Raw genomic sequence first — 14,396 nt, 5'->3', positions numbered from 1 at the left:
CGGCGGGGGAGAATGTTGATGTGTTTGTTGGCGCGCGTGTGTGTGTCGGCGACGCGTGTGTGTTTCTTTCCATTGGTTTCATTTGGTTAACGTTATTGGGCGAACAAGAAAACGAAAGAAAACTGTAAAATTGTAATGACCCTGCAGCTGTTCCAATGTAAATGTGCCTTTCTCCGTGCACTTTCGCCCGCTCTGAAGTCTGACTCGGTGTGCCCGGCCACGTGTGCTGTTCTCGCACGGACCTCGCGAGTGCCTGCATGTGCGACTGGTGTGTTTGCGCTGTGGGGCGTATTCTCCGTATGGCTGCGCATACCGCACTGTGACGGCCGTACCGTAAATTCGCGGGACGAATACACGTACCGTTACACCCCTAGAAGCTAGTGAAGGGCTACATCTGTTCCTCCCTCCCCATCAACCTGGACCCCCTGCAATTTGCATATCGCCCTAACAGGTCCACAGAGGACGCCATAGCCCATGTGCTGCACACAGCAGCATCACATCTGGACAAGAGGCAGGGAAACTATGTGAGAATGCTGTTCATCGACTACAGCTCAGCATTCAATACCATAGTCCCCTCCAAACTCATAGCCAAGCTCAGGGACCTGGGCTTGAACTATGACCTCTGCCAGTGGGTCTTGAACTTCCTGACGGGTAGACCCCAGGTGGTGAGAGCAGGCAACTGCACCTCCTCATCCATCACGCTCAACATAGGGGCCCCCCAGGGCTGTGTTCTGAGTCCCCTCCTCTACTCGCTGTACACACACGACTGTGTGGCACAGTGGAACAACAACACAATCATCAAATTTGCTGATGACACAGTAGTGGTGGGCCTGATCTCTGCCAACGATGAGAGGGCCTACCTGGAAGAGGTAAAGAATCTGTCGCAGTGGTGTCAGGAGAACTGCCTCTCCCTGAACGTCAGCAAAACAAAAGAGATGATTGTGGACTTTAGGAGGTCGTGGTCAGGGACTACAGCCCCTCAGCATCGACGGGCACCGGTTGAGAGAGTGAACAGTTTTAAGTACCTCGGAGTCCACATATCCGAGGACTTGACATGGACCACACACATTGACAGTGTTGTGAAGAAGGCACGGCAACGCCTCTACTTCCTTAGGCGCCTAAGGAAGTTCCAAGTCAGTCAGAAGATCCTTAAGAACTTCTACTCATGCACAATAGAGAGCATCCTGACTGGCAATATCACCTCCTGGTTTGGGAATAGCACCACACAAGACCGTAGCAGACTACAGTGAGTGGCCCGTTCAGCCGAACGCACAATTGGAAGTGGGCTTCCCACTCTCCAAGACATTTACAACAAGCGGTGCATGGGTAAGGCTAAGAGAATAATCAAAGACTCCAGCCACCCAAACAACTGCCTCTTTGAACTGCTGCAGTCAGGCAAGCGATACCGGAGTCTCATGGCAAGCACAGAGAGACTCAGAATAAGCTTCTATCCTCAGGCCATCAGAATGCTAAATGACAATAACACTATGTAACAACCATCAAATGCACTCACAGCACACACTTCCACATGCACACACTCACTTTAAACATACAACTCACTGCAGCACCCACTTTACCCACGTTAGACACCTAAACACACTTTATATTTATTGGTAAAGAATTTGCACTACAACCCATACCTCATTACACCTTACTGTAAATTGTACCTAAATTGTACCTCATTCCATTTCTGCATTGTACTGTATAGTATATAGTATATTGTATTGTAACTCAGTTACTTTTCTACTCTACATTGTACATTGTATATGTATATATTGAACACTTTTGTCTACGTACTTGACTTCTATTTTATACTTACTATACTTATTTTATACTTATCTATTTTTATCTAGCACAATCTCTGGAGCAAAACAGAAAGAAGCATTTTGTATAAAAGTATTCTGTACTTCTGTATGACAACTAATAAAGAAACTTGAGAAACTTGACTTGTGAGGTCACAGTTAGCTGATAGGAAAAACTGCCTGTTTCCCCCGGGGTCTAGCAGTCCAGCTCATCCCATCAGTGAGTAGACCTGAAAACATGGCCCAGGCGAAGGCAACAAGCGACACTGTGAAGAGCCATCAGGAGTGCAGAGAGATGTATTCCGACATGGCCACCGTCAGCTCCAGTGCAGGTGAGTCTGTATGGTGGATTTCAATTTAGTATGAAGATGTTATAATAATAATAATAATAATAATAATAATAATAATAATAATAATAATAATAATAATAATAATAATAATAATAATAATAATAATAATAATAATAATAATAATAATAATAATAATAATAATAATAATAATAATAATAATAATAATAATAATAATAATAATAATAATAATAATAATAATAATAATAATAATAATAATAATAATAACTTTATTTGTATAGCACTTTTCATACAGAAGTTGCAGTTCAAAGTGCTTCACAACAGTAAGAAATACAGGCATAAGCGAGCATAAAAAAGATAGAGAGGTAGCAACGTAAGGTAAATCAGTGTTTCACATTAGGATCTAGCATCCCAATAGGCCTTTCTGTTTACAGTTTCATTCAGTAATACAAATAATAAAAATAGAGTAAAAAAAAAAAGTGCGGTTTGATTCAGTTAAAAAATAGGCAAAAAATTATTAAATAGAACGGACATACAACAGGGTATTTAACATACAACAGAGCAGTGCATTAGTAAGAAGTAAAAAGTGTGATAAAATAGTTAAATTTTTAATTACAACAGAGCAGTGCTCTTAAAATTACAGTGCATAGGAGGTAGTGAGATAAAATTTGCATAGAACCGACACATGAATTTGATAGGAAGTGTATAAAAGTAGGTAGGGTAAGAATAGTGCAGGTAAAGTACAATTTGTGTAAGGATATCCCTGATGTTTCATTTAAATGCCTGAGCAAAGAGATAGGTTTTAAGTAGGGATGTTCGATATTGGCTTTTTTACCGATATCCGATATACCGATATTGTCCAACTCTTAATTTCCGATACCGATATCAACCGATACCGATATATGCGGGGTTTCCCCCCCCCCAAAAAAACGGAATAATTTCAGGTAATTAACATTACATATCTCTTGTCATGGAATTAACACAACATTATGCATACTTTTGACAATAAATAAAATAAGAATTTGTTCTTACTTGCTTGCCTGGGTAAATAAAGGTTAAATAAATGTTAAAAAATAAATAAAAAATTTAAACCGATACCAATCATTTCCGATATTACATTTTAATGCCAATATTGGCCGATAATATCGGACATCCCTAGTTTTAAGCTGTCTTTTGAAGATGTCTAGTGGCTTCCCTGATGTTTTGGGGTAGTTTGTTCCATAGTTTTGGGGCATAGTTGATAAAGGCTGCATTACCGATCCTCTTTTGACTGTTTCTGGCAGCCTCTGTAGTCCAGAAGCTGATGATCACAGTGGCCTGTAATTTATTAGAGTGTTGGCGATGTAGCTAGGTCCCTGTCCATTTAGAGCTTTGTATGTAAGGAGAAGGACCTTGAAGTCAATTCTAAATGTTACAGGAAGCCAGTGTAGAGCAGCTAAGACTGGACTAATGTGCTCTCTCCTTTTGGTTCTAGTTAGCAGTCGGGCTGCAGAGTTTTGGATTAGCTGAAGCCTCTCTGTGGTTTTCTTAGGGAGACCTGTGAAAAGTGCATTACAGTAGTCTAACCGGCTAGATATGAATGCATGAATTAGCTTCTCAGCATCATTTTGATTAATAAATGGTGGTACTTTTGCTATATTTCTGAGATGGAAGAACGATGTTTTGGTCACTTTGTTAATATGAGAATTGAAGTTCAGTTCTGAATCTATGATAACCCCGAGACTTGTGACTTCAGATTTTATCCAAGGGGTTAGTCCTCCCAGGTTCTTTATTAACGTTTCTTTTTTTGTTTTGGGGCCAATAATTAGAATTTCTGTTTTGTTCTCATTTAGTTTCAGGAAGTTCTTACTCATCCATTTATTTATTGCCAATAAGCAGTCTGTGATGGAGTTAATAGCTGTATCATTTGGTTCAGCAGATATGTACAGTTGTGTATCATCCGCATAGCTATGGAAACTTATATTATGTTCTCTGATGATATCACCCAGCGGTAACATTGTAAAGGTTGAAGAGTAAAGGACCTAAGCAACTCCCTTGTGCAACTCCATAGTTGTTGTCATATATCTCAGACATGTGGCCTCCTAGTTTAACATAGAATTTCCTCCCTTTGATGTATGTTTTAAACCTGCTTAGCACATAGTCTGAGAAACCGACAAGGTTTTCAAGATGATTGATTAGAATATCGTGATCGATTGTATCGAATGCTGCACTGAGATCTAGCAGGATAAGGATGGAGACCTTATTCTTGTCAGAGTTTAGTCTGAGGTCACTGATTATTTTGGTGAGGGCAGTTTCAGTGCTATGATATTTTCTGAATCCCGATTGAAATTCTTCTAAGATGTTGTTTTCTTCAAGAAAGGAATTAATTTGACCTGAAACTATCTTTTCAAGTACTTTACTCAAGTATGATAGTTTACCAGTACATTACTATCCAAGTTAGGTTTTTTTAGTAATGGCTTTACAACTGCTGTTTTAATGGCATCTGGGAAAATACCAGTTCAAAGGGAAGTGTTGATGATATCTAGCACAAGGCTTGAGACACTATTAAAACCCGTTTGAAGAACGCTGTAGGTATAGGATCGATGTCTGAGGTGGAGGAGTTACATTCTGAGACAGTTTTGCAGAGTTCATCTAATGTGATGCATGTGAATCTTCTCATGGTTACATTGCCGTAATCAGCTTTATTTCCATCATGAGTAATGCTCGCCCTGATCAAGGTTATTTTGTTGTTAAAGAATAGTGCAAGTTCTTCACACTGACTGAGGAGGTGTAGGGGCAGTGTTGAGTAGTAGATTACAGTAATAGTGGAAAAAAGGATTCTGGAGTTTCCAGCGTTTTCTGTAATGATTTTAGAGAAGTAGTCTTTCCTTGCTAAGCGGACGGTTTTATTATAGGCAGTTAAAGCATCTTTGTATATATCATAGTAGATAGTGCTTTTTGTTTTTCTCCATTTTCGCTCAGCTGCTCTGGTTTTCTTCTTTTTCGTTTTTAGTGGGGCGACAGAATTTAATACAGATGACAGTGCATCATTGAGATTTTCTACCATTTCATTTAAAGAGCTGTCATGATTGTGTGGTTCGTGTAGTCTGATAAGATGAATGAACTTTGATTCAGCCTTGTCGTTTAGGAGCCTCTTTTGAACTATGATTTATTTTTTCGTTTTATTAAGGGTTATTTGAGCATCAAAGAATATACAGTGATGGTCGGAGAGAGGTAATTCAGTTATTGAGACATTCTTTTTAATAATTTTTTTTATTATGTTTTTGGTAGATTTTTATTTGTTTGTACTACCGGGCAGTCCGGTAGAGAGAGGAAGAACGGGAGACAGAGCGGGTGGAAGACATTCGGCAAAGGACGCCGGGTCCGGGAATCGAACCCGGGTCGGCTGCTTCGCGACGCAGCGCATTACATGGGTCGCCACTTGGGTGCCATTGAGACATTTTTAATGCTTAGCCCAGTTGTTGTTATGACTAAGTCTAATGTATTTCCAAGCTGGTGAGTTGCATATTTGTTATATGCTGTGTTAGATCAAAGCTATCCAGTAGATTTGTTTTGCTCTATAGTTTTGGAGTCTGTTTTCTTATTAAAATGAATGTTCAAGTCTCCATTTAGGATCACCTTATCATATCTGGTAACACATAGTGAAATCAGTTCAGAGAACTCTTGTATAAATATTGGTGAGTGTTGTGAAGGATCAGATTAAACCGAATATATATATTTATTTATGGATATATATTGAATAGTATTTGTATATCGTTTGATATCCCTTGTATATTCCTTGTACATATACACGGAATATCCCTTTAGTCTACTATAGCCATAATAGTTCATTCTCTTATTGGACAAGGACCTGGCGCCAGGAGACAAGCCCCTTGGAGCCAAGTTCAATGGTACCGACGAAACATGTCCCTACTAGCCCCGGCTCTGCGCAGGAATACGGCTACCGAAAAGAGAGTGGCACTATTTGTTCACCGTGCATATAAATATGGCGCAAGTAAATGTAGACGACCCTTAGTCCTTTACCCTTCTACCCAACTAAGTAACAGAACGTGAAGCCTCACCCCACGATACCGCGTGCGGTGTAGTATGGCCTGTTTGGCCTTAGAATAGCATTGAGACCTCGTGCGAATTAATAGCTGAATTGTCAGAGTTTGGCACCGTATTTCTATTAAGTAATAATAGTCTATTATGTATGGTGCATCGTGCGGTTAGAGTTCTAAAGTGAGCAGCATCCCCATCGCTTCCTCGTGTTATCTAGAGTCTTAACCAGGTTGGGCAGACCACACGTGGTGCTTTCATCCGAGGAGTTCTAGGCGAGGACCGAGTGGACCTGTACATTGGATTACCTACCCAACGACTGCTGAGCCCTATGCGGCATGGAATATATATTTGCTTTGGTACTTTGATTTGTGGAGCGGATAATCGCCAACACCGGTGAGTGTTGGATTTACCCCGAGAGGAGTCAATGTGAGACGGCGCTCAGACCAGACTGAGGTCGCCTCGCTTCTTCTTCACTGTGGAGCTACAGCTACAGCTACAGCCTACAAGAGAGCCAAGGTGTATTCATCTGTGGATCAAGATTCTACTGCACTGTCTTCTGTACCTGAAGTCTCCCTAGACATCGTTGACCAGACGGGATACTGCCGACGGCTCTCCTACCCCCCCTACCGGCTTACAACCGGGAGGACCCCTACAGTATATCCAGCTATAATCATTAAGTGTGCCATCGTTATAATTCCCTAAGAGCCAGGTTGTATACTTGCTTCCTGCGTAACCAGAGATTGGACATTCAGTGTTGATTTGCCTACGAGTACTCATTTGCCTTACAAGTGCATTCAAATCATAAACGTAATAGTGAATGTTATATGTACCTTTTGCTATATATTAAATATTTGATTATTACCTTTGTGTGGACCCGATTTCATTGTGGGAAAGTGTTCATCATATTTAGATATCGTGTACTGTATGGCCAGTAGTTAAAGTACATAAAGCAGTAGTGGTTTAATGATACCATACTTATCAATACAGTCAGGGAATTGTACCCCTCAGTTACAATTGGTCCTTCGAGCCGGAGGGTAATTAGTGTAATATTAATATAGTGGTATTAATATTGAAATGGCCTATGATGAACACTCCACGAAACGGTCCTCCTAAAGTAGAACGCCCGCAGCGTAGACGACAGCCACCTCAGTACTTAGAGGATTACGCTGCCAGTATACTACCTAGCCTTCTACAAACGGTAAACGCGGTAAAAGTAGAAAGTAAAATTATGTCCGACCCTATCAACCAGGATACCCCGACCACAGAGGCCCTAGTGGGTTCTAATGTAACTGACCAAGCTCACGGTGGGGACCAGGAGGGAACTGACACGACTTTACCCCCTGCCAAGACCGAAGAAGTAGTCCCCCAAGAGCTCCGGGAGGAAGACAACCCTCCAGAGATGGAACTCTGCACGGAACAAGAGGAGGAGAGCGCCGAGGAGATAGAGCTCCAGGACTCCCCGCAGGGGAACGCATCCCCAACGGGTACCGCCAGGAGCGGCTCACCTCAACAAGCGTCTTCCCCCAGCGAGGCGGAGAGGATGCTGTCACAGGCGTTCTTCGCCAGCCTAGCAGCCTCTACCGAACGCGATCGACTTCAGGGTGAACGCGATCGACTCCAAGCACAGCAACGGAGCGAAGAAGAGCACATACATCTGGAGATGAGACGCCTTCAGACGGAAGAGAATATGGCAAGAGACCGGGCCGACACCCAGCGTGCCGCTGCCGGTGCCCAAAGAGAAGCAGATCTCACCAAGCGCGAAGCCGAGCGCGACAGACTACAAGCGCAGCTAATGGAGCAGCTGATCACCAGGGCAACACCCCCTCCCTCCACAAGGGGTTCCAGGGCCTCGTCAAGACACGGGTCAAGGGCACCCTCCCCTAACCGATTAAGCGACCCTGAGCCCGACCGCCAGAGAGAGCCCACACCCCCCTCCGAACTCCTTCCCCGACCGGTCCAAGTGAGACCCAGCTACAAGGAAGGAACGGCGGACACCGCGGAGAGGCTAAATAGACGACTACAGGATCTAGAAGACCTGGCAGAGGAAGAAGAGGGAGAAGAGGAGAGTCAAGCCCGACAGCAGCACATTACTCCACAGGACCAGGAGGTCCAGTACAGCCCAGGCTATACCCCAGCGGCTCTGCGCTACAGACCCCCGACTCGATTCACGGGTGAGCATGACGCACGACCAGTCCCGAGGAATAGCACCTGGACCAGCGGGCCATGGTACCCTGCCAGTACCAGCCCACTGAGAGGCGTAAGAGGAGACTCGCCCAGGAGGCCTCTCTTCCAACGCTCACCGATGTGCCAGCCATCCACGGCGTCATACATTGGCACACCGACGTTTCCAGACTTCACCCATGAGAACCGAGCACAGTACACGGAGCTACGGATGTGATACAATGATGGTGGATGTAGCTGATGAACGCCACAAGTATGCGATCCTATTGAAGCACCTGAAAGTGCCCAGAGCGCACAACATAGCGCTGGCCTATGCCACCTCTACTACCCCATACACCGCGGCTCTAGCAGCACTAGACCAAAGATATGGACGTATATGGGATTACGTAATACAAGAGATAAGGCATATTGACCGCCTACCCCCAGCAACAGACAATCGCTCACTAGACGACCTGTCTATCAAAGTACAATCCCTGGTAGGGATGCTGGGGGCGCAACGAGAAAAGGGTATGCACGAACTATACGCAAACTCGAACGTCGAGAGGATTTTAGAGAAGCTGCCGCCCACCCGACAGGAGCGCTTCAGGCGGCAAAGAGACCACCGTGATCCTAACGGTCCCGAGCCATCCCTCCTAGACCTAGCCGACTTCCTGGCGAGAGAAGTCAGCAGCCTACGGCTGGATACGTTCGTGCGGAGCACACCAAGCTCCAGAGAGGGACCTAGGAGAGCAAACGATGGCCGAAGATCGGTGACTGTCATGCACCAATCAGAATCAGTACCGAGCAGCAAGAACCACAGTACCCCCTCGATGAAAGAGAAGTGGAAGATGGTGTGCCCGTACTGCGAGAAGGAACACTGGTTGTCACAATGTGACCAGTTCAAGAAGATGACCGCTGAAGAAGTGAGTCACTGGATAAAGTCCAACAGGCGCTGTTACCGATGTGCGCGCAGTCACATGGCAGCCGAGTGCCGCCTCAAGAAGAGGTGTAGTCGGTGTGACGGAGCCCATCTAGATGTCCTACACGACAGTAACAAAAGAAAGCCTGCACCATCCAGCAGCACAAAGGCAAGCGTTATGTACATTGACCCCGCTAGCAGCAGCGGCGCCCAGGTGCTCCTAAAGGTGGTCCGCGTAACACTGAGTTACCAAGATAAGGTCATGGACACTTACGCCGTCCTTGACGACGGGTCAGAGAAGACCCTTCTCCTCGCGTCCGCTGCGGCCCAGCTGGGGCTGCGGGGGAGCGAGAACCAGATGACGATTCGGACAATAAGAAGAGATCTAAAGACGATAAAGGGCGAGAATGTCTCCTTCACTATCGCAGCAAGCGGGCAGCCAGAGAGACGGTACAGGATTACTAATGCTTTCACCAGCCAAGAAATAGGACTATCGCAGTACACCTACCCCATCGCCAAGCTGATGGATAAATATGTGCACCTGCGTCAACTCCCTATCCCGCTCATAGACGGTGCCACCCCGACCCTGCTGATAGGCTCCGACCATGCAGACCTCATAGTCCCGATAGACCGGGTCCATACAGGACCCCGAGGTTGCCCTGCAGCAGTCGAGACCCGCCTAGGATGGACATTACAAGGCCCCCTCGCCAAGTCTCTTAACCGAACAGCAGCCACTAGCTGCCTCCACTCCAGAGCGACAGAAGGAGACACCACACTCCTGCAGCATGTCGAGAGGCTATGGACACTAGAGACAATGCCCTTTAAGAACGAAAAGAAAGACATTCGTTCTAAGGAAGATATCTACGCTATAGCCCTCCTCGAGCACGGGACAAAGAGAGTCAACGTCAACGGAGTGATGAGATACGCAACTCCACTCCTGAGGCGAGAGGGAATGCCCACCTTTCACGCCACAAAAGAGGCGACGGAGCGGTATCTATTGAACACAGAGCGGCGCCTAGCCAAAGACCCCGCTCAAGAAGCTGTGTACCGCGCTGAGATTAACAAACTAATCACAGCGGGACACATAAAGAAAATTGACATTAAAGAGGCCGATCAGACGACCGAATCATGGTACGTGCCGCACCACAAGGTCCACCACAACGGCAAGGATCGCATTGTGTTTAACTGCAGCTACCAGATCGGATCACAAAATCTGAATAAAGAACTCTTGGCCGGCCCAACACTCGGCCCCTCTCTACTAGGCGTGCTACTACGCTTCCGCCAGGACAAGGTGGCTATCAGCGGCGACATCAAAGGGATGTTCCTGCAGGTGAGACTAGTGGAGGAGGACAAGCCCCTGCTGCGGTTCCTATGGAGAGAGAGGATCGGAGATGAGCACCCAGCCATCTATCAATGGGAAGTCCTCCCTTTCGGAACCACATGCAGCCCATGCTGTGCTACGTTTGCACTACAAAAACACGTCGCAGAGGACCCAGCAGCAGATGAAGAGGTCCAACAAAGTGTGACAAATAGTTTCTACGTGGACAACTGTTTACAAAGCGTCTCGACGCCAGAAGAAGCCGAGGCTCTCCTACTCAAGCTCCGCGCCTCCCTGATCAAAGGCGGCTTTGATCTCAGGCAGTGGGCCAGCAGCGACCCGCAAGTACTGCGCAGCCTCTCCCCCGAGGACAAGGCAGCGAGCAGCGACACCTGGATGGCGACCATCCCAGGAGAAGCCCAAGAAATGACACTAGGACTAGTCTGGCGCTTCAAAACAGACTCGCTCCATTATAGACACAAACCCCTGACCAAGGAGCAGGGAAGGTCGACGGCAATACCGACCACCAGACGGAGTGTATACCGAACACTCGCCAGACAATATGACCCGTTGGGATGTATTCTACCTTACACCACCAGGGCAAAGATGATTGTAAGAGCGCTATGGGACAAGGACCAGGGCTGGGACGATCCCATACCCGAACACCTCGCATCCACATGGAGAGAGTGGGAGACGGAACTCCGCTCACTCCCAGGTGTTAATATACGCCGCAGCTACTTCCCACCCACAGTGAGGCCAGAGACATGCAAGATCGACCTGCACGTATTCAGCGATGCCTCCGAAGTAGCCTACGGTTCGGTGGCCTACTTGCGTGCCCGAGAGGAGGGAGGAGAAATACATACTGCTTTCATCCTGGCTCGCTCAAGAATAGCCCCACGAAAGCAACAATCTATCCCGCGTCTAGAGCTCTGCGCAGCCCTAGCAGGAGCGCAGCTCGCCACGTTAATCCAACGTGAACTCACCATCCCGGTGCAAAGAACAATCTTGTGGTCAGACTCCATGACAGTACTCACATGGATCCGGTCTGATTCGTGCAGATACAAGGTCTTCGTGGGAGTCAGAGTCACCGAGATTCAAGAGTTAACAGAAGTAGCGAGCTGGAGGTATGTGGACACCAAACACAACCCAGCTGACGTCATCACCCGGGGAATGTCCCTGGATGACCTCACCCGTCGCAACCTCTACAGTGACGGACCAGAGTTTCTCAAGCTCCCCGAAGAAGAGTGGCCTACACCCACCCCACGGGAGGCGAGTAAAGAGGAGGCAGAGAACAAGAAACCTATGTTCTGTGGGTTGACACACACACTCGTCCCCACAGACCCCGATCTAGACGATTGCCTCACCCTACAGAGTGCGCAGCTAAAGAAATTTCTGTGGCACCACCCAGAGGTCAAGCCCACGACTGACATTTCAGCCGCTGACTACGAAGAAGCAGAACTTCTTCTACTACAACGAGCCCAGAGAGACTCGTTCCCCGATGAGCTAGCCTGTCTACAGGGAGCAAAGCCCGTCCCATCAGACAGCAGACTGCTCCACCTGGCACCCGAGAGTGACGCCCATAGTCTCATCAGAGTGGGTGGTCGTCTGCGGAGAGCCCCAGACTTACCGGATGACGTCAAGTACCCGATAGTCTTGAACAGCCGACACAAGGTCACAGAGCTGATCATAAAGAAATACGACGAGGATGTGCATCACGCCGGGGCAGAGAGAGTCTTCGCGGAGATCAGACGTCGTTATTGGATACTGCAAGGGAGAGAAGCAGTGCGGCGCTTCCAGCGAACCTGTCTAGACTGCCGTAAGTGGCGCGCGCAGCCCAGTATACCCCGGATGGCTGACCTACCTCCCTGTCGCCTCCGAATCGGCGACAAGCCCTTTCACTCCACCGGTATGGACTGTTTCGGCCCGCTGTATATAAAGAGAGGAAGAGGAACCGAGAAGCGGTGGGGTATTGTATTCAAATGCATGACCACCAGAGCGATACATATCGAACTCCTCCCAACCATGAGCACAGACTCATTCCTTATGGCCTTCCGAAGATTCACATCACGGAAAGGAAAACCGTCTACATTGTTGTCTGATCACGGGACAAACTTCAAAGGCGGAGAAAGAGAGCTGAGAGAGAGCTTCCAAGCTATGGGCCCAGAACTTAAGACCCACCTCGCTCCATCCCAGATTGACTTCCAGTTTAATCCCCCGAACGCACCTCACTTCGGTGGAACCTGGGAACGAGAAGTACGTTCCATAAAGACAGCCCTGTACGCCGTGCTTGGGGCCCAGACCGTGGCGGAAGAAGTCCTAATGACAGTCCTCACGGAGATCGAGGGAGTATTGAACTCAAAGCCCCTCGGTTACGTCTCAAGTGATGTAGCAGATGTCGACCCAGTCACCCCCAACACACTCTTGATGGGGCGGCTGGACCCCGCGCTACCCCAGACAATGTACAGGCCTGAAGAAGCGAACGGCCGAAGAATGTGGAGGTACAGTCAAGTACTGGCTGACAAGTTTTGGAACAGCTTCCTACTCCACTACCTACCGTCTCTACAGACCCGCCAGAAGTGGGTAAAAGAGAGAGACAATTTGACAGAAGGAACAGTCGTCATGATTATCGACCAGTCACTACCCCGAGCTATGTGGCCGGCTGGCCGCGTAAGCAAAGTGATCACCGGTGCCGATGGAAAGGTCCGAGCAGCTGAAGTGCTCGTCCAAGGGCGGACTTACACCCGACCCGTGGCGAGGCTGATAGAACTGCCAAGGCTCCCCGATACTATCGATGACGACCATGACCCCATGACTTTGTGAATTGACTGACCCTTACAGCGGACATTGAGTAGTGGACAGTGCGGTTAATCTGTCTCTGCTTAGCTAATTAGGTGGGACTAATTAGGGGGCGGCTGTTGTGAAGGATCAGATTAAACCGAATATATATATTTATTTATGGATATATATTGAATAGTATTTGTATATCGTTTGATATCCCTTGTATATTCCTTGTACATATACACGGAATATCCCTTTAGTCTACTATAGCCATAATAGTTCATTCTCTTATTGGACAAGGACCTGGCGCCAGGAGACAAGCCCCTTGGAGCCAAGTTCAATGGTACCGACGAAACATGTCCCTACTAGCCCCGGCTCTGCGCAGGAATACGGCTACCGAAAAGAGAGTGGCACTATTTGTTCACCGTGCATATAAATATGGCGCAAGTAAATGTAGACGACCCTTAGTCCTTTACCCTTCTACCCAACTAAGTAACAGAACGTGAAGCCTCACCCCACGATACCGCGTGCGGTGTAGTATGGCCTGTTTGGCCTTAGAATAGCATTGAGACCTCGTGCGAATTAATAGCTGAATTGTCAGAGTTTGGCACCGTATTTCTATTAAGTAATAATAGTCTATTATGTATGGTGCATCGTGCGGTTAGAGTTCTAAAGTGAGCAGCATCCCCATCGCTTCCTCGTGTTATCTAGAGTCTTAACCAGGTTGGGCAGACCACACGTGGTGCTTTCATCCGAGGAGTTCTAGGCGAGGACCGAGTGGACCTGTACATTGGATTACCTACCCAACGACTGCTGAGCCCTATGCGGCATGGAATATATATTTGCTTTGGTACTTTGATTTGTGGAGCGGATAATCGCCAACACCGGTGAGTGTTGGATTTACCCCGAGAGGAGTCAATGTGAGACGGCGCTCAGACCAGACTGAGGTCGCCTCGCTTCTTCTTCACTGTGGAGCTACAGCTACAGCTACAGCCTACAAGAGAGCCAAGGTGTATTCATCTGTGGATCAAGATTCTACTGCACTGTCTTCTGTACCTGAAGTCTCCCTA

General features: G+C 47.2%; 1 protein-coding gene across 1 annotated transcript in view; it reads left to right on the top strand.

Annotated features, from left to right (window-relative positions):
• Window positions 1–2,040: 2,040 nt before the first annotated feature.
• prop1 (PROP paired-like homeobox 1) overlaps window positions 2,041–14,396 on the top strand; it is a gene marked incomplete at both ends in the record, with an annotated part of 52,712 nt that continues 40,356 nt past the window's right edge. Inside the window, one exon of the mRNA XM_084321579.1 lies at window positions 2,041–2,134. Coding sequence (XP_084177705.1) covers window positions 2,041–2,134 — 94 coding nt within the window. The remainder of the gene's footprint in view (window positions 2,135–14,396) is intronic.

This window comes from Notolepis coatsorum (assembly GCF_963971535.1).
Source record: "Notolepis coatsorum genome assembly, chromosome: 9".
NCBI classification, from domain to species: domain Eukaryota; kingdom Metazoa; phylum Chordata; class Actinopteri; order Aulopiformes; family Paralepididae; genus Notolepis; species Notolepis coatsorum.
Note: the sequence above shows the minus strand (reverse complement) of the source record. Positions and strands in the feature narration are given on the sequence as shown.